General features: G+C 37.0%; 1 protein-coding gene across 1 annotated transcript in view; it reads left to right on the forward strand.

Moving 5' to 3' along the window:
• The window catches only part of ADGRV1 (adhesion G protein-coupled receptor V1), a 558,169-nt gene that overhangs the window by 265,135 nt on the left and 271,173 nt on the right, over positions 1 to 21,861 (forward strand). The window contains exons 80-83 of the mRNA XM_067031321.1: positions 2,143 to 2,392; positions 2,935 to 3,074; positions 4,609 to 4,769; positions 11,780 to 11,880. Coding sequence (XP_066887422.1) covers positions 2,143 to 2,392; positions 2,935 to 3,074; positions 4,609 to 4,769; positions 11,780 to 11,880 — 652 coding nt within the window. The remainder of the gene's footprint in view (positions 1 to 2,142; positions 2,393 to 2,934; positions 3,075 to 4,608; positions 4,770 to 11,779; positions 11,881 to 21,861) is intronic.

Raw genomic sequence — 21,861 nt, forward strand, 5'->3', positions numbered from 1 at the left:
ATGTATTCTCAGGGGCTAGAACGGTGTCTGGTGCATGGTAGATTCTCAGTGGTTATGGTATAATGAATGAATAGAATGAATAAAGGAATCAATATGTTTTTGGCCATGTGAATCGTCCCTGCAGGCTTGCTGTTTCGCATGTATAATGGGAGTCAGGCAAGAGGAGCAAGCATGGCATATTTGGGGAAATCATCAATTGGGGAGATCATCAACCTTTAAATATTGAATATGGAATACGTTAGGTAGGGTGTGTGTATAGGAATACGATTTAGGATTTTAGAGCCATCGTGTTGAGGACTATGTTAAAGATGAGGTTTTTTTAACTCAGGGAACTCTAAAGATGTTGACCATTCTAATATGCATTATTTATCCATTGTCTTAAGCAGTATTCAGGGGCATCTACTGAGAGTGAAGGGTTTGGGAATAGAGCAGGGATATTGAGGAGAATGATGGTATCTAGAACAATCATTTGGAAGCCAAGTAAAAACAATGTCAAGTGGCATTGAGGGTCTGACTGAAGTCTGTCATTGTGGATTTGTAGTGGTGCCAATCTACATGTTAATGTGGGTTTTTTCCCCCTCATTTAAGCCTAGGTGTAAAGCAGATTTGGGGATTGATCAAAGTGAGTGCATTGGAAGGGCAGGGATGTAGGAGGTTAAGGTGTCAGGGAGAGTGTAGTTGTTGTCAGGCCTTCTTAAGGGGCCAGGGATTTGACACACTTGTGTCAGGGTTGGGTAGAGTCACTGTACATGTTGTGTTCGTCTCAGAATGCCAGTGTAATGGGGTCCCTGATAGCGCTGATGGGATAAATATCAGAAGATTCCAGGGTGGGTGGGTAGGGGGTAGGTTCACTGGTCTCAGTCACATTGTACCTCGTCAGGGGTGGGGAGGTCGACAGTGACAGCTTTTTAGCTCTGAGTCACCAGTGAAGATGTAGGAAGCTAGATGGGAAGATGAAGAGATGAGCTTTTTATAAGCTGTGTGGAGGTGCAGATGGCCTATATGGATTGAACTGTTTTAATAGGAGTCTTGGACCCAAGGGTCTAGAGCCTGGATGAATGGCTGGACTAAAGATAGATGTTTAAAGGTACCAATTCAAATGTGGTAGTTAAAGATTTTTTTAAAAAGAGAGTATATAGCTAGAGGAAAAAGTTAGCCCTTACCCTTTCTTTTCTTTTTCAAATCTTCTGTTTAAAATTCTGAACTCCATTTCCCAGGTTAGGGGCCTTGACGAGGTATTTCTATCCATGATACATTTATTCATACTCAGCATCTCTTGTGGCCCATGTAACTTTTAAACCTTAATGCATGATTTTTATCCTAATATATTCTCCATACTTTTTGAGGCAGGTTTCAGGTATGATTCAGCTTTGTGTCTCTTCATTGTTTGCAAACATGATAGATCCACAGAAAATATGTATCAGAGTTTTTGGAGGACTGGTTAAAAAAATACAGATTCGTAGAACCTCTAGCCTCCCCCAGGCAAGGTTCCTGATTTAGTAAGAATGGGATGTGATCTAGAAATCTGCATTTTAAAACAAGCTTCAAGGAGATTTCAACACACACTGAGTTTTGCAAGCAATTTCACTGAACACAGGATCTCGTGCCTAGGGAATGTTGAAAACAGTTGTTAAATGGATAAAGATCCCTGCTCAGGGCTGTTTCTTTTATCAGATATTTTGTTAAATTCGAAATGCTCTGATGGCTTAGAAAGGGGTGAGGTAAACTTGATGAAAACATGGCTCTAGGTATATAAGTTTTATGATATTCTTGAATATAAAGCAGAGTTTCAGTTTAGTGGTGCATCCTTTCCTCAACCTATTCCACCAATGCTGATGTGACTAATACAGAAAAATACATTTTGTAACCACAGATCTGATATCTGTGAAACAACTTGCAAAAGCCCATGTTTCAGGTTATAAGGGGGATCAGGCAAGAGGATGCAGAAAGTTCTGTGCAGAAAATCCTAACAATTCACCATAAAAGAACTGAAAGCACATTCTCTTTACTGCTCCTGGGTAACTAGTGTCATGGTTATACATAAAGAACAGAGCTCCAATGTGATGAATTTTAACAAACATGAGTAGATATACATATGCAAATGCATGCCATTTTAGCAGAACCTTTGCTTTTCTGTCATAGAAGCAAAACCATCCTTGACAGTTGCCCGTATTTGTCCATACTGGCTCTTCACTGGTACCCTCAGCAAATCAATGGGCACAAGTTTGAAGGAAAAGAAGGTGATTATATTCAAATTCCAGAGAGGTTATTGGATGTTCCGGATGCAGAAATAATGGCCGGGAAAAGTATATGTGAATTAGTCCAATTTACAGAGTACAGCAGCCAGCAGTGGTTTATAACTGGAACTAATCTTCATGCCCTGAAAAATAAGGTAATCTATCATTTAAAGAATTATGTGGTTAGAATCTGATTTTTCCTTAGCAAACATATTCCTCAGGATATATTCACTTGATCAGATTTGTGGTAAGTGCTAGACATGGTGAGCTAATTACAAAACATGTCCTGTCTTTATGAGCTAGTTGTAGAATGTTTAGTCTCAAAAATAGTTGGAAATATTTCCTTCATGTTTTATTCAGTAAAATATATATATATATATATATATAAAAGTGGAGAAAGTGAAAAAAACACCCCATAGCTTTCTCTAATGCTATATCGTATTGTATATCCCGCTTGTGATGAAGTCTGACAATGAAAGTCTGTCAGCTGGAGACTGCTCAGTAGCTGGAGTAGAGGTAGAATGTTTGCAGTGGAAAACCAACCAGACAGCCTGCATTTATAAGCTATGAATAATAGTGACAGTAAGCAAGTAACTAAAATGACTAGAAAAAATGAAGCAAAGTTCAGAATGGGAGATTCAGTCATGACGTTAATTTGAAAAAATCGTTACATTTTCTATTCTATTTGGCATTATAGGTATTATCTTTGAGTGTGAAAGGCCAGAGTTCACAACCCCTGACCAACAACAATGAGATTCTCTACAGGATTTATGCTGCTGAGCCTAGAATTGTTCCCCAGACACCTCTGTGTCTCCTTTGGAATCAGGCTTCTGCAAGGTACTTGTTAATAATTCTTTAAAATCAGAATTTGTTCCTTCCCCATTCCAGTATCATTAAGCCCAGTTTTTTTTGTACTGAACGTAGAGGTATCAGGTAAGAGTTTAGACTGGAGAATAACCTCTACACTAAATGAGACAAAGCGGCATAGGAAATGGTCTAGCCTTGTGCAGGTGGCAAACGCAACCAAACAATTTAAATATGTGTTTAACACATTATGTACTTCTTTATTATTACTACTTTCATGGGACTTAGTGTGAGTTCTACTCAATTCAGATAACCTCCCTGTGGTTACTGGTTAATTTATTGAGCAGGGAAGGAATTTCTTTTGACCCCTTCCATCTGGGCTTGTGGTTCTGGATCTGCTGCTCTATGTTTAGAGGGATTAGTAGGGATTTATAATTCTAGTCCACATATGACTTGGAGTACATTTTGGGATTAAAGCCATGCACAAGAATGGGAAGAAGAGCGTGATTCCTTCTTTAACTCTCCTTGGCCTAAGACATGTTTCTGAGCAGTTCTCTTTCTGGGAGCTCAACCAGGGCTGCAGGGTCAGGCATTGCTGGCTTAGAAGGTTTAGGGTTCAAGTCAGTCACTAGGTTCTGTTTGTTACTGACTTACAGCCGCACCAACTAAAATTCTAAAGAGGGTTCAACAGCTTAGTTGGGTAACCAACTGCCTTAAAACACCAAAACTCTCCTTAGTCTCATTGTGAAAAAATAATTTTCCATTGAAATTCCTAATATCCGAGGACACATCTTAAACCTAATACATAGATACTCTACAATCCTCAATATATAATTAATACTGAATGTTTCAAGCTTGAATCTGCAGTTGGGATTAAGAAGTTTTATGTCCTTAGAAAAGTAAAAGGATCAAGAGGCACTGGAAGGGGAGAGGCTCAATCGGTAGTCACTGTGGGATGCTCAGACGGCATGGAATGTGACACTATATTTGCTATAATCATGACAGTTATTGTGGTAAAAGCCAAACCTTGTAGAAGGAAACACCTGAAAGAACCCTGGGAAACATTTAAATAATACAGCTGGCTCAAAATCCAAAAAAAGATGAGGAAGGAAACTTAGAAAAGCATGTAAGTAATTTATGTGGTTCAAAATAAAGGAGTTGTGAAAAATGCGGAAGGGTGAATGAACACTGCACATTTGATGGCTGTGTTAACCTTTTGGTATTCTTGAATGCTAGGGAAGAGTACTTTCTGTTGAACACCTTGAGTGTGTTTGCTTTAGATTAGGTAGGGACTGCTACTGCTCTTTTGAGAGGACCAGCTTCTTCAGTATTGGGAATGCTTTTGCAGGTTTAGTTAGTATTTAGGATGCTTCCTAAGATATCTGTGGGATCTGTTGTGTCACGTCTTGGACAAGACGTTCCCTCCAATGTTTCTTGCAAATGTGGTCTGCTTACATCTTGAGTAAAGAACACTTAGGTTCAGTAAGTGATTTTTTTCTTTACGAGCCATCTCAACGCCTAAAGTATTGATGAAAGAGGAGTAGTGATGATTGTGTTTTTACCCTAGCTGGTTGTCTGACAGTCAGTTTTGCAAAGTGGTTGAGGACACTTCAGACTACGTGGAATGTGCCTGTTCATACATGTCCGTGTATGCAGTCTACGCCCAGACTGACAACTTGTCTTCATACAATGAAGCTTTTTTCTCTTCTGGATTTATATGTATCTCAGGTGAGTTACAGTGTTTTTGAGTCAACAATTTAAAATATCGATGAGAATAAAACCCATTTTCCCGGAGTCTTTTTATATATGTAAGATGTGGGCGTACTGTAATTCATCAACAGTAGGAGAAAATAAACTTTCCCATGGTCTTGTTCATTAATTCATACAGCAGTTGTTTATGGAGGACCAACTTTGTACTGAGGGAAAGGAAAGAACAAGACATAGTTCCAACTCATCTGTAACATAAAGTACAGTGTGGGATAGAAGCTAGATAGTAAGAAAGGGTATAGTTGATAGTGCTGTGATTTAGAAGGCAGATTCTGCAGTGGAATATCAGGATTGTGTGAGATAATATAAACAAAGCATTTTGTATTTTCATTAGAAAATAAACCTATCCCTTGGGTTGATTTGTATTCTGTAGTCTAGAAGCTCTAAATATGGCGTAACCACTATGTTAAAAAAGAAATTGTCTTTCACCTTCTACATCTAGGTCCCATTTCTGGCAGGAATAGGAACTTGAGTTGTGTTAATGTCTGTCAAACTATTTACCTATAACTTAGCTTTGAATAACTATAGAATTATTCTCATTTGCTGTTTTGGTTTTGTGGTTGGGAGTCTGAGAATTCCTTACACTATATTTCTGTCCCCACCCTCATCCATTCTGTGCCCTGAGTCATCTTTTACAGACGTACAGCAGCTTCTGTGAACAGTATGCTACATAGAGGACTGGGTATAGGGTAACTCTGAAGCCAAATGGCCTGGGTTCAAATCCTGGTCCTGCCATTGGCTAGTTGTGAGACCTGGGCTTAATACCTCCATTTCCATACCCACAATATATGATTTTAAATTGTGTTAACATGGTGGTAGATATACTAACTCAGACATTCTGCTTTCATGATATTTTGTATGTAAATGTGATTATCATTGAATTTATGTCTTTTACTTGGTATGCAGACAGTCCCCTAGTAATCTTTATTGATTAGGAAAGTTTTGTGGAGGTAGAAGCATGTAATTAATTATTCTTCTTTGTCCTGGTTGTTAAAATCTTTCCACTATAATTTAATATTCTGTGTCCTAGGTAAAATATTTTCACTATAATTTCATTTTATAAAGTTATATGTTTTCCTTAATGTATCTTAATTCTAAACCTAACTTAGATTCGGTAGCAAAAGTTAATAATTTCTTTTTCTTAATAGCATCTTCCATAAGAATTATGTTTCTTGCTTAATAGATTCTTCTCAGTACACAGAGTTCCAAAATCATATGGAGACATCCTATTTTACTTTGATGCAGTCTATTTACAGAAATTTCATAGACTGATGAAATAGAGCCAAAAGGTAAAATGCTGAAATAAAATCTATTTAGATATCATTTCATGTATTTCCATAGAGACATAAATCTAAGTGCTAATATAACCACAAAAATCCTTTGCTTGTTCTAAATACTAAGCATCAAAGCAAAGAGTTTTAAAAACTAAAGAGAGAATGTTACCTTGATTTTTTTAGAAGACTAGCAGGACTGTAAGATATTTCCTGAGAGAATTGTTAATAAATATGCATTTTTGCAACTAACTCTTGAAAAGTCTGCATAGATTTACTCATGTATTTGAGAACCAACACCCAAATATTAATATCTACATTTATTACTTTTGACTTGGACTCATATTTGAAATTATTTGTTTTTTTCCCCTCTGTCCATGACATATTGTAACATGGATTGCACATTCTGTGGATCAGAAGACATAAAGTCCTATCTTTGTGCTCAGTTTCAGCTTCTGGGGAGGATGACATTCTATCCCTCTGAGGGCCCCCAGGAACGAGGCAAAAGACTTCTCTATATCTTACATATACATTCTCTAATTTAGGTCAGGCCACACCAAATATCCCTCTGAATTTGGAAGCAATCTGAAACTCTTTTCATGAAATGTGGTAACATACAATTAGACAGGAATTAAACCCTGTCTAAAAAACATCAGGATAGATCACAGTGTATCTGTTCCAATTCTAGTTTACAGTTCTGGTTACTTTACTAAAGCAGAACAACTAAAATGATCCAGGTGTATGAAATGGGCATGTAGGCCAAGAAGTTAATAATCCTCCATTTAGAAAGGTGAAAGACTAGGCTATATACCTGTGACTTTTAAAGTTATAAACCAGTTTATCAAATTCCAAGAAATTAAAGTTATCCCTTGATGCTAAAAAAGATAGAGAGGACGAGTAAATAACTGCACAGCTGTGTAATGTTAAGGAACTCTCCTCAAAGGTGATTTGGAAGAAACACAACTTACAATAACTTTAGATGATAATGCCGTAATTTTATAGTTATTGAGGAACTTAAGCATGGTTTGAGGTACTATTACTATTCGGAGAATAATATCAAAGAAACCTGCTCTGCTTCCCATAACTGTTGATGTTGGTCCATCAGAGGTAGACATTGGGTTAAAATCATCCTAATTTTGACTCTGGAGTACAATCCATATGGCCTTATGAACTTAATGAGACCCTGTAATGTTCCATAATCCACTTCGTTTTTAACATCAATACATGAACTAGGTCATGTTTGATGTACTTGTAGGTGGGTGAGTCTCCTGTTTTGAAGTGCTTTTAAGCTGAGACCTCACATTTGTTCTTTTTTGTTCTCTTGTGGAGAAATCCTTTAACACATTAGTCCAACTAAAGCTTTGCCTTTTAAATAACGAATAGTTTTATTTACTCTATAGATTACTAAGTATATAAATGCCAACACAATGTCATTGTTTACAGTAAGTAACAGGAGATAATTGTCTATAAATTGCTAAATACTAAGACTTACAGGATAAGTAAATCAGCACAATCCAAAATCCTTTGAAGCATGCTTATTCTTTTGTTCAGGTTTATTAAACTGGAAGACTATTCTAAAAAAAATATTCTAGTTGTGCTTTTATATTTTACAAGCTGATATTCTAATTGTTTTTCTAGAAAAGGTGCCACCCATTCATTTTAAATTTTTTTAAATATAAGAGATATTTACTAAATTTCTGTGTCAGATTCTTCTAAAGATATTAAGTTCATATTCACAGTAATCATTGTCCTAAGATAGCCATTATAATTATCAGAACAGTTTCATTCTATCAGATGGGGAATTATTTACAAGAAGAATCGAAAAAATGTCAGAACTTTAAAAAAAAAGCAGTTTTAAGGGGTTACTGCAGGTGATGAAGAAGTCAGAGAGCTTAGTCTAATTCTGACATGGCATAAAAATGTTGGATTTCTCTAGCTGTGTATCGATAATAACATGTTTTGTTTAGGATGGCCCTGATTGCCAGTGACAGAAAACAAGTCAAATATCTTAAATAAGCAGAATTTAGTCTCAGCATTGATTAGTTCAGGACTCCAGTGGCATCATCAGGGGCCCAGCCTCTTTACATTTTTCTGTTTTGCTCTCCTCAAAGGTTTTATTTTATTTTCTCCACCTTGCCCCTACGTGGTCTTGAGCTGACTGCAGCAGCTCTAAGCATCCCACAACTCTGCCTAGGCTTACCAAGGGCAAAGCACTTATTTGGATCCAGTTTTAAGAGCAGTGAAAACTTTCCTGAAAACCACCCAGAGCGTTTTCCCGCACATCTCTTTGACCAGAATTGTGTTCTGTGACCTTTCATAAACAGTCTTGGGACAGTTTAACACAGCACTCTCCAGTAGATCTTTCTTCGATGATAGAAATGTTCTGCCCTCTTTACTGTGGTGGCTACTGGCTACATCTGGTTATTGAGCCCTTGAAATATGGCTGGTACAATTGAGGCCTGAATGTTTAATTCTATTTAATTTTAATTAATTAAAATTTAAATAGCCACATGTGGCTAGTGGCTACTGTATTGAACTTTATAGGTTACCCTGGTCTCCTGGCAACCTCTTCCCTCTGGAGTAAACCCTTCCCTCTAATACACAAAACTTGTGTACTCTAAGGTGTTTCGTATCGACTTTTGTTCACCCTAGAAAACTTTTCAGGATTGACAGTTTTGTTTTCCTGTCCTTAGCTTATGAGTAGCTGTAATCAAGAGGCATCATGCTGAAGGGAGAGTTGCAGGAATATGGGAATCAATAGAGATGAGCAACAAAAAGTAAAAAAGGTGACAGTTACAGCTAACATTAGGTGGGAGAAGAGGAAAAAAAACCTAAGCTAACAAGCAAATAACTGATTTAATAATCTAGTGATCATTTGGTTTTTAGATTGATCTGTAGAGAACACAGAGATACATAAGTAAAGCAATACAACATTTATAAATATTTTAAAGAGATTTTCATGGGAAAAAGTATTAATGTTTGGCTTGTGGAGGGATAAACTTCAGTGATTTGGACAGTATGTCCCATTTGTAAGTGATACCAAACAATAGAGTTATGTACTAGATATCTATATTCATGTACAAACAGTATATATGTATATACACATACAAACATTCGAATATTGTATAGATAGATAAGATCTTTGGTCCACTTTGGTAATAGCAAAAGAATCCAGCGGTTCTTTAGAGTTTTTCTTATCTAAATCAAAGATTATCAATGTTATCATTTTGTTAAGGGTAATGTATCTTCCGTCTTACTATCTAATCATATTGAAAAGTTATTTGTGTTAGTAAACTGATTAATTGCTTTTTTCCAACGGATTCTGTAACCTACATAGTGCTAGGGAAAAAAGCAAGTGAAAATTATTCAATCAGCAACTTGCTTTTCTACATAATTGCCAAGGAATCAGTTTTTACAAACCTGTTTAGAGTATACCTTTAGGTAATACCTGGAATTGTTATACTTTATTTTAAAAAATTTCTATTTATAATTATACCTTTTTGTACCCTGTGATTTACATATTAAGGGAATTTAAACCAAAAAAAAGTTACAATTTTTAAAAAACTGACTTGTAAATTTAAATTATGGATGCTGAATACAGCTCTTCAATATCAGGTAAGAAAATAAAAGATAACTACTTAGCATGTAGTGTTTAGGAACTTGGTAGTTGAAGTATTTATTTCTTTAAATCTAAGGTATTCAGTATCTCTCCCAAGGCCAGTTGAGGCTAGGCAGCTTGAGGTTTTTTTAGCCGCATTCTTTTCTCCTAAATAAAAATTGCATCTAGATGACCATCATACATTATACTTACAGGCTAATAGAACCTAGCCCATTTTCCTGCCACTGGCTTTGAATCCTGGACTGCCACCAGGTGTCATGCCAGCATTTTAATTGAAGCTTAATAGACTTAATTAAATATTCCTGATCTGGTCAAGTTTAACTGTACTAAATTTATATCATGAAATGGGAGTATAGTGGAGAATTACCAAGTTAGGGGAAAAGGCTGTGAATAAGCTCTTCTTGTGAACTAGAAAGAAACAGCTGACTCAGGAGTATTTCTCCTTTGCCCAGCCCTACCCCTTGCCTCACATTGTTACCACCCACCACAGTAAACTCACAGTAAAGCACATATTTGTGATCATGTGGCCGGCAATGAAATGAGACTTCCAAGGCCCTGCTTTTAAGTCAGTGTGGTAACACACACAGACCCACACACACACTCACTCATACATACACTTTCACACGCAACCTGAACCTTCAGTTTAAGGTGACTCTGACCATCACAGGAAGTTCAAAGTGTTCATTTGTGAGTTTGGAGCAACAGCTTAAATAGTTTCTAAGCTACCTAAGTAAAAATGCAGTTTCTGGCTGTACTGTGTACCTGTGTGGGAGGATTGGGCAGGCAGGCCCAGGACCTGCACACCTGTCCCAGAACACCTCATGGCAGCCTTCCTAAAAGTGGATTACTCCGGATTTCTTGGCCAAATTTCTAGGCTGAAAGCCTTGGCCAATGCAAAGCCTCACTTCCTGTGTGGAACTTTGTCTACCTAATGCAAACCTAAACATATTGAAAGCTTTTCCCAGAAGGATTTCTGAGAGGCATTTCTATGCTGACAATTAGTCACAGACCCCATGTGCGCATTTTGCAGATGTCCAGTCCACTTATGTCAACATGTGGTGTACATACTTGAGAAGTTTGTTCCATGGCTTCAGAAAAGATAATGAAGAAACAAAATGTTAAACAAATGCAGCGTCTCCTGTTTGCCACGGAGGCGTTGGTGAAAGAGCTAACGCATGCAGAGTACAGGGCAAAGGCATAGACAAACCAGTTGTTACGTTTCAACACTTCTTAGACAAAATAACCCTATTGAGGATGAGAGTGGATTAAAGGCTTAAGTGATGAAGCAAATAGGTTACTTTGTGCAGCACATTTAAATTTTAAAAGGCAGGAAATATTTTAAAAATATATATACGTTCTACATTTAAAACCTAACATTAAAAGAAATTTATACAAATTGCAAGATAAAAGATTTATGGGTTAGTCCTGAGATTCTGATCTTCCCCTTGAAGTAGTATAGGTAGGTGAATTCAAGTAGATTTAAAGAAAATAAGAATTATGTTCTTCACAGTACTTGGAAATGTAGATGTTTAGGTTAAAAATCATCTCAGTGAGAAAGAACATATTTTGTTCCTGTTTTTGGCACCCAGGAGCATAAGGTTGCTTTAAAAATTTCATAATCACCACTGATGTAATTACGTAATTATTTCTAGTAGACAAAAAGGGGTAATTACCAAACCTGAGTTTTGGTAACACCATTCACAATTTTATGCCTGAAAACTCCTGTTCACCTCCCTAAATATCTCTATTTAGCAAGCCACCTGATCATGGAAAATTAGATTGGAATTTGATTCTTTTCTTAAACAGTAAAACTTGTCTAAATTATTAATCTGCTTAATTTGTGCTTTCTTTTTAGCAGGGAAGTAAACAAGTAGATATTTGAAATTTAAAGTTACCCTTTGGGCTTAGTAAGTGTGAGGATTTTATGTCTTGTCAAGTGGACTGGATTAAAATTGGAGCATGAATGTTCCCTGAGATGTTGTGCTATGCTGCCTCATGTGCTTACCTTTTCCAGAGATTTTACCATGCTTCTGTTTATTCATGGATTGTAAAACCACACATGGGCTTTTTTGTTTCTACAGGTCTCTGCCTGGCTGTTCTTTCCCATATCTTCTGTGCCAGGTATTCCATGTTTGCAGCTAAACTTCTGACTCACATGATGGCAGCCAGCTTAGGTACACAGGTAGGAGAGCACTGGGATTTCCCACTTTCATGTGATGTTCATGTTTCTTCTTCTGTGATCCTTGAGCTGAATGTATAAGTAAAGTTTAATCTCAATTTAGTTGAAATAAGCTTGTTTAAATTGTAGTCGAGGAGGATGGGGAAGGAGAGCAGTAAGAGGAAATGAGAGTATCAGGTCTAAAAAGTGTATTTTGTGAACTTTCTACAGAGAAATACCTTAGTGTCACTGCTTACAAGAAAATAACTGCTGCTTATCATGAAGCATTATATTGTCAGTTTATGTATTACTAATGTGTATATATGTTAAAACGAGCACATTTTAATTTAATCTGAATAAAATATGCTCTGTTACAGATCCTTTATATGGAGGGCATTAAGATGATTTAAACTATGTATTTATTTATATTTGGCTGCATTGGGTCTTTGTTGCTGCATGCAGGCTTTCTCTAGTTGTGATGCGCGGGGACTACTCTTTGTTGCCCTGTTCGGGCTTCTCGTTGCGGTGGCTTCTCTTGTTGCAGAGCACGGGCTCTAGGTGTGCGGGCTTCAGTAGTTGTGGCACGGGGGCTCAGTAGTTGTGGCTTGCGGGCTCTAGAGCACAGGCTCAGTAGTTGTAGTGCACGGGCTTAGTTGCTCCGCGGCATGTGGGATCTTCCCGGATTAGGGCTAGAACCCGTGTCCCCTTCATTGGCAGGCGGATTCTTAACCACTGCGCCACCAGGGAAGCCCAAAATGATATATACTTTACGACATCTGGATAATATATTTTGCTTCATTTAATATTGTAGAATACAGTTTGGTAGAACATTCTTTTTTGAAAAACCGTTTCTATGGCAGAAGAAATAGTGTGAAAAACATTGAGTCATTCATTAGCATGCGTTTTAAAGCATACGGTTTAAAGCCCGGAAGGCAGATCAAAAAGATGAAATTAAATGCCTTTTCTGTCTATAAGGTATTCACAGTCTGGAACAGTAGATGTACATACAAATAACTCTAATGCAGTGTAATCAGTGTGAACACAGACTATTTGTGAATATAGTTGAGGACTTAATATTTCTGCGAAGGTAAGGGAAGTCTTCACAGAGGAGGTGATATTTGGGGTGGGCTCAAATGAGAAATTCATGCAGTTTGTTGATTAGGAGTAAGATGGGCATAGACATCTACATAAGCAAACAGGAAAAAGCATAATCACTTCTACTTGAAGATTGTAATTACAGTTTCAACCGGAAGAATACACTATATAATATTATTGAGAAAACTTTATAGTATTGTTTTATAAAATTTCCTCTTTTCTGAGTAGGTGGGTGCACATCTGAAGTGCAGAAAATGCTGGTGCCTGATTGTGTGCTGGTGTATGCATGTGTTCAGTTTACGTAAATTTATTGTGCTGTCCTTACACTTAGGAGTTGCACGCATTTTAGAATGCTAATGGCATTCTATTGAACTCCAAACAGAACCTTTAAAAATAATACTAGCGGAGGAGCTGAAATATAAAATAGAAGATTATCTGGGACATTGGCCTTGTCTTGCCTCTTTTGGTCCCAGGAGTGAAAATGACATGAGTAAATCTCATAACTCTATTTTTTAGGGAACAATAAAGTGCTGAATTCTAAGTAGAAGATCCCAGATTGTGCTTTTAAAGTACCTATGAACTATGAGAGGTAACAGCTGTTACCAAAGGGGGGCTTACATTGAGTTTGACAACACTATTTATATTGTCTTGGTAGCTATCTTAGTTGTCTGATCTTGCCTTTGCTTCTTGTATTTAAGATCTTAGAAAACCCACCTTCCATAATTAGAGTTTACTTGGCTGTATTCACCACCCACTCTGGTGATTTTTTGGCAGCAGAATTTGTACAAGTCTTAATTATAGAACCATAGAATTACAGACAACTCTTCAGTGTTCTAGCAGACAAATTTGCTCATGTCTAGGGATGTAAAAAAAAGACAGGATTTATATCTTGGGACACAGCCTTCAGATTCACATTATACTTAACATTAATTTTGGAGAAAATAGTCAAATCCATGTTATTCAGTATATTTTTAGAATAAATAAAGCAACGTGGCATGAAAAATCCTACAGTGTATGACTTGTCACGTGACTTAACTAAAAAAGAACTTCCGTAGTTTATTTTTGGCAGAAGAATTGTTGATAGGTTGTGGATAGAAAGTAGTGGTTCCTCAAAATGTTTTACCTATCTACTTTGATTTTTAAAAATACTCTCTAAAGAGAATAATTTTCTCCTTTAAAACCTTTTAGCAAAGCCTTTGAAAAATTCTTAGACTCTCCAAAAAAAGGAATGAAGCTGAGTGCAGGAACTTGGACCTACCCTTTCATTTATGAATTTTAAAATCACATTTATATCTCCAGTTACAGAATCTTGCCAGTGGGGGGATTCCAGTTCCAGTCTTGGACCTCTCATTTGGGATCCTCCATCAACTATATGTTCACGTTCTTATAGTTTAATAAGTTTCCTGTAGAGAAGTCTTAAAAAAATACAGTTTGGCCTGTGGGTCTTTGGCTAAAAGAGTAAAATTTCTCTAGCTGACCTCGAGTGTTTGAGTTATGAATACTCTGCAGACAGGTCTACCAAGACCATTTGGTTTTAAATCTTTATTGCTGGCCTAGGACTAAGTCGAATGGCTTTTGTGGAAAGGGGAAGAATGAAAATGTAATGGCCTCTGACTTCCTTTCAGGGCAGTGTGTCAGTGAGGAAAGCAGTCAGCATCAGGAAAATGTGATAGTCTGTATTTCTCGAAACATACATTGTATCTAATGTTCTTCCTTTAAAAGGCAAAAGATTCTGCTTTAATCTAGAATTTATGTCATTCAAGCACCTTTGAGAACCACTGACTATAAATTACCAGCAGGTGGCAGTAGAAGATTTTTTTTTTTTTTTTTTTTTTTTTTTTTTTTTCTCAAAACCGGTTTTTAGTCTCTAGCAGAGATGGAGTTCAGTAGAGAACTTGAGATGTTTTCACAGCACTTCTTGCACTGGGCTAGAGAGTATTCTTCTGCAACTTAGCAAATATGCATTTGTGATTTTCTCCCTTTCTCTTTTTATCGCCTTTGTTCAGAATTGAACTAATGAGTCTGAAAGGCACTGTAAGAAAGCTTGTGCGTCACTAGCTTGGACTATATCTTTCTGTCATTTATCATTTATAGTTAAATTCAGGGGTATAACATTATTTTCATTATATTTATGTTGTTACAAGCTTTAAGAAGTGTGTTGTTGGAGAAAAGTGTGTTTATTTAAATGTCACAGAAGTTTGAAGATAAGATCTGTGTTTTCAGTATTGTTTATTTTAAAAGTATGTATTTTTTTCAGTGCCAAGTTAATGTTTCTCACTTATCTAAAAGAAAATGATTAAATGGCAAGGAATTGTGAGATCATTATCTTTAAATATGAAGGAGAAGAGAGCAAACAAATTTTCATGGCATTGGTGATATTTCTCGGAAAAGCATCTAATTATATCTTAGGAATTTTTATCTTAGAATCACATTGCCAACCCATGTGTGCCCTGATAAGGCTGGTAAACAACTAGGACAAAGGACAAGTTTGCAGTTCAGGGTTCTCAGTTCTGGGGGTTCTGTCAAGAAAAGCAATTCTCCAAATCTAAAAAAAGAACAGAAGTTTCCTCATACAAAGATGATAAGATAGAACTGCATTTACTCTGATTAATAAACTTAACCAGAGGGAAACGTTTGTTTGTTTGTTTGCTTTCTCTGTTTTTTGTTTGCATGGCTTAAGCACATTTTTCTGAAACTGAAGAGCAAATTAGTCTAGAAAAAAATGTATGTAAATAAAAATACTCTCTGAATTCAGATGACACCGAATATCCGAGAATTTGAAATACTTAAATATGAATTTTGGGTAGCCGCTGGATGTATGGGAGTTTTAGCTTCCATAGGCCCTCTCCTTAAGAAGGGACAAAGAAATTGCCTTAAAATCCAGAGGACTGTTCTCTGGAATTTAGCAAAAAGTTGGACTGTCAGTGACTTGTCCAGTTTCCTCATTCTGTAATGCTTTGGGATGTCATCTTGCAATGTCTTTTTATTTCCCGGGTAGGATCCTGTGTAGATACTCCTGCCAATAGATTCTGCTTTAATCTGCAATTTATGTTATTTTAGCTTTGAGTATCTAGCATTTTTTAGACGCAGAATCATTGGCTGTACGTGAAGGAAGCCAGAAGCCAACTATGACCTCTTCAGTACTGATTCCTTATGGCTCCTCCAGGGTCTGGTTTCTCTCCTGGCAGCTTGCACTGTTGTGTTGAGTCTGTCAGCTCAGGAAAGTCATTGTGTGTGTGTGTAGGGTCTGAAAACATGTATCTTATAGTCATATCTTTGTGGATTGAAGTAGAGTCAGATAGAAATTGTAAAATGTTCATTACTCAGAACAGTTTTTTCATTAGTTGGAAGTTTTAGTTAATTGCTTGTTAAGCAGGGTATCCTTTGTTATTTCTGCTTTTGTTATTTAAGAAAAAGGAATTTAAGAGTTTGAGTACAAGAATAAAAATCGGACCTTGCTTTGAGGATTGGGAAGCACAAAGGATCATTATTCAGTGAAACATTTTATGATCATTTGTTAGTGTAGATGTAAATGGATTAGGAAAGTGTTTCCTAAAGTTGGATGTAGGCATCTTGTTAAAATTCAGATACTAAATCATTAAGTCTGGGTGGGTTTCTGGATCCCACTAGTTGAGAGATTAGGTCAGCTCTGTTAGGACCCAGATGCATTTCTGGTTGTTGTTGCTGCTACTGCTGCTGTTGCTTTTATTGTTTTTATTATTACTGTTGTTATTATTACTAAACACATCGTACTAACCTGTTTTCTTTACTATAAAAATTATTTGTGGAAGAAATTCCATCAGTTAAATTTTTACTTCATTTAAAGTGTCATTGCCTTGAAACCGCTTACAAACATTTATCTTTCCATCCTGAAGGGAAAACTTCGGCTACCGTTTCCTTCTGGCTTTCTTTTCTTCCTCCTGGGTTACTAAGAAAAGATGCTCAGACATGGGAACTAATGTAGGACTGAGAGTGCAGACCAGACTTTTATTTTGGTCTTTCTCATAGCATTTCACACTTGCAGAACTTCTCAGTATTGTATGTGGACGTAAACCACTAGAAAGAAGGTATAACCAGCACCTCCACCACCATTTCTTTCCTATAAAGAGCTTGTAAGTGCCTCCACTTCAATAGTATTGAGTGTGTAAGGGTTTTATTTTTTATATAAAAAGTTGTTAGGTATTTAACTGTACCTTTCCTTCACATAGACATTAATTTGGTGAACATGAATAAAGAGCATTCTGCACACAGATATGAGTATATATTTGAGTTGAACTTGTTAAACTATTTGATTCTAGTTTAGGTATGCTCATTAATGTGGCCAAAATAGTATCACATTCATGACTATGAATGCCCATTCAATCACCCAGTGGTGAAATTAAAGCAAAAAAAAATTGAACAAATCCTACTTATCCCCCATCAGGATCATCATTCATCCATGAACTCACCTGCTTCCACCTCATCTACCATATGCACAGTATTGAGATTGTACAACGGGAAATACCAGGCAAGATATGTACACGTGAAGCAGGTAGATAAACAGTCTGAAAATGAACCTTATGGTAAGAACCAAGTTGTATGTAGGAGAAAGTCTCCTCTTCTCTAGGATACTAGGTAGTATTGCATAAGCTGTGGGTGAGGGCCTTAGCTTGAAAAGGCTCCACAGAGCAAGTGGAATCAGACTTGGTTGTTGAAAGATGGATAAGATTTGAAGAAATAGGATGTGGCACATTCTAGGCAGGGGAAAAGAACAAGAATAAAGACCTGAAGGGTTTAGTGACCCTGGGTGTTCCAGTTAGGTAAGACCTGCCCCTGGGCATAGGGAACTAGATACGGTGATTGAAGGTGAGGTAGTTGTATATTATCTGAGAATTGGTGGGAGTCACCAGTGGAGTAGTACGAAAGGGCACAATATGAAAGGATTGTTCCAAAGGATTGATCCGGCAGTTAGGGTTTAAATAAAAAATGGATTAAAGTAGAAGAATGCCTGGAATTAAGGAGATCGGTTTAGAGAGGCAGGGTGGGCAGCTTTTACCATCATCTGGTTATGTTGGGTCAGGAGCGTGGACAGTGGTAGTGGCAATGAGAATTCCAAGGAAAGAAGAAGAACTAATAAAAAAACACCCTGTTTTGCGCTATGAAAGTATTACTGTTTTAGTTTTCTATTTAAATCAATACAAAGGTCACACTGTAAATTTTATTTTATTTAATAAACATATGAATAAACATTAATATAATACCTACTAAGCATTATATGAGGTTGGCACTAGTACTCTTCCTGTTTTACAACTGAGGAAACCGAGGCACAAACAGTTTTAAGTTATTTGTCCCAGGTCACATAGCGATCTGTTATAGAACTGGAAATTGAACGTAAGCACCCTTTAACCACTATGTATACTGCCTCATAAATCGTGAATTAATGAGAGTTACTCTATCACCAAAGATATAGATAGCCTTTTCTATTTAAGTCGTTTGACTTAAATAGAAAAGGCCAGAAGTTTTAATAGATGGAGAAGGATACATGCAATTTTGGGCATTAGGAATTTAGAGTTCCCATAGCACATTTAAGCTAGTGATTTCAATGTTAGCTACATAAACAAGTGTTGACACTATAAAATAGTTCTTTGGGACAGGTTGAGGAGAGAACCTGATTATAGAATACACGTAACTAATGTCACAAGGGCTTGCTTTATGGCACTGAACTGTGCCATAAAACATTTACATGTATTGCTTTATTCACTCCTTGTAACAACCAGATGAGGTGGGTACTTTTATCATCCCTATTTTACAAATGGAAAGAATGGGACTAAGAGAAGTTCAGTTACCTGCCCTAACCTTCAGAGCTAGAATGTGGCCGCTGGAAGGGTCTGAACTCAAGTCCGTCTGCTTCCAAAATCTGTGTGTTTTAAGACACTGTGCCGTGTGGAATGAGAAGGATCATTAGAAGTAGCTAACTAAAGCATAGTTAAAGTTTCTGAGGCCAAGGAAGGAAAAAATGTTTCAAATGGAAGGATGTAGCATCAGTGGGAGATTAGTCCTCCAGTTTGGCAAGAACAAAGTCTCTGGAAACCTTGGTGAGCCATGATGAAAATAAGACACAAAAGGTTAGGGAGTTCAGTGGATCGGGAGGAAATGGAAGGGCTGTTTCAGACCACACCTGAGAGAAGCTTGGCAGTGAAAGAAGGGACCTGTTGGGGCACAAGGAGCGGGAACAGCTTTGGCGCCTCTGATATAAAAAGCTCGCTGAAGGGAAGCTGGACCCTGGGGCTACCAGCTACCACTCACCAAAGGGGTAGGTCTCCTCCTCTCCCATCCCACTCCCCCTCCCACATTGGTATTTTTCTTTTCTTGAAATAGAACTTTCTTTAGCAGTTTGATGAAAGGGTAATGGGAATTAGTAAATTTCTCTGTGATCCATGTTTTTAATTATACTTTTTGATTACTTTGACAATTTTATGCCCAAGACAAGTAACTCCCTGCTCGTGTGCCTGACCTAATCATGTTATACCGAGGAGACGATGAACGCTCTCCTTTGAACTCGTTTTTTCTTGAATCCATTTCTTGAATCCAAATTTTCTTTGATGACCTTACATTTTTGGTATTATTATTGAATTTCACGTAAACTTGCAATCAGTCACGAAGTAAGTTCGTAGCTAGTGCTTATCAAATAATTTTATAATCCATTCTACAACCATAAATATTATGCTCTTCACAAGTATGTGCTTTGAGGGATTAAGTTGATATTGGTATTTAAATAGAGGAAAACTTGAAGGAATAATAAGTTTTATGTTTGCTTTCTTCTTAAGAACATATTTTCTTTATATATCAACATTTTTTATTCTTAAAATATTTTAATAATAAAATCCAGCTCCTTTTTTCCAGCCAGCTTTCAAAATTCAGCTCAACCGTAGATTCTCTAAATTGAAAATAAGTGGACGCTGAAGATACAAAAATAGTATCATGGTCACACTACTGGGAAATTCAAACTTTCCCGAGTGCTGAAGTAGCAAAGCAACAGAAAGTGTGAGTAATATTCTGAATGAGGCTACAGTGACATTATCATGTTTGCAACATGGCTTTTGTTACTAGGAAAAATTGTGAAGCAAATCCAGACTTTACCAGAAAATACCAGTTTGGAATCTTCTGTTACAGCCTCAAAAATATAAACTATCCTTGACTTTTAAAAGTCTTCTTTTGATCTCCCTAAGTAAGGAAAATCAGCATCTGAGAAAAAATATTTTTATGAAAGTTTAATGATAGCTCTAAAGAACTTTAAGTCACAAATATGGAATGTAGGAGGAAGAGTCCCATTTTTGGAATTAGAGGACCAAATGGGGGGAATATCTCTGAGCTGCAATCAGAAAATCATTGGAAAAATAATAAGAATGCCTGCCTTGCAGAGCTGTTAAGAGGATAATAGGTCATGTTCAAAAATCTTGAAACACAAGGCCTGGGGAACAAACGAGGGCAAAGACCAGAGGGTAAGGATGATTCCTGCTGCCACACAACACTGCAGAGGCCCGTTGCATTCTGCTCTGAGTCCAACGCTTCCTAATGCCCTCTGGAGAACTGAGCCTGCTTTTCTCTTTTGGATGTTTTCTTAAATCAACAGCAAGGGTGGTGAAAGTTTCTTCAGCCCCATCGTTTTTAAATAATCGGCTCTATCATGCCTATTATCACACCTCTCACTATACTCTCCCAGAAGGGTTTTTATGTTGGTCTGCATTATCTTTAGACACTATATTAATTTTTGCTTTGTTTATATTTTTCAAATGTGATTTTTTCCTCCTAATCTTAAGTATCTTCTAAGTGTTGTGTCTTTATTGCTTGTGTTGCATTGTTAGAACCTTAAGAACGGTAGAGATGTAGATAGATATTTGAAAAAAAAAACTGCATGTGTGTCTGTATGTATATGGTTTGACCTTGGGAATGTGGATGTGTGTACATTTGAAGTTTGCAACAGGCATTTAAAAAAATTTTATAGAAGTATAGTTGATTTACAATGTTGTGTTAATTTCTGCTGTACAGCAGAGTGACTCATTTATACATATATTCTTTTTCCTATTATTTTCCATTATGGCTTATCACAGGATATTTTAATTTTAACATCTTTATTGGAGTATAATTGCTTTACAATGGTGTGTTAGTTTCTGCTTTATAACAAAGTGAATCAGCTATACATATACATATATCCCCATATCTCCTCCCTCTTGCGTCTCCCTCCCACCCTCCCTATCCCAGCCCTCTAGGTGGTCACAAAGTACCAAGCTGATCTCCCTGTGCTATGCGGCTGCTTCCCACTAGCTATCTATTTTACATTTGGTAGTGTGTATAAGTCCATGCCACTCTCTCACTTCGTCCCAGCTTACCCTTCCCCTTTTCCGTGTCCTCAAGTCCATTCTCTACTTCTGCATCTTTATTCCTGTCCTACCCCAGGTTCTTCAGAACCATTTTTTTTTAGATTCCATATATTTGTGTTAGCATACAGTTTATTTTTCTCTTTCTGACTTAATTCACTCTGTATGACAGTCTCTGGGTCCATCCACTTCACTACCAATAACTCAATTTCTTTTCTTTTTATGGCTGAGTAATATTTATCACAGGATATTGAATATAGTTCTCTGTGCTATACAGTAGGACCTTCTTGTTTATCCATGCTATATATAGTAGTTTGCATCTGCTAATCCCTAACCCCCAATCCTTCCCTCCCCCCCGCCCCCCGACAACCACACATCTGTTCTCTGTGTCTGTGAGGCTGTTTCTCTTTTGTAGGTGTGTTCATTTGTGCCGTATTTTAGATTCCACATATAGGTGATATCATATGGTATTTGTCTTTCTCCTTCTGAGTTATTTCGCTTAGTATGGTAATCTCTAAGTTCATCCATGTTACTGAAGGTGGCATTATTTCAT

Source organism: Kogia breviceps, chromosome 4 (genome assembly GCF_026419965.1).
Source record: "Kogia breviceps isolate mKogBre1 chromosome 4, mKogBre1 haplotype 1, whole genome shotgun sequence".
NCBI lineage: Eukaryota > Metazoa > Chordata > Mammalia > Artiodactyla > Physeteridae > Kogia > Kogia breviceps.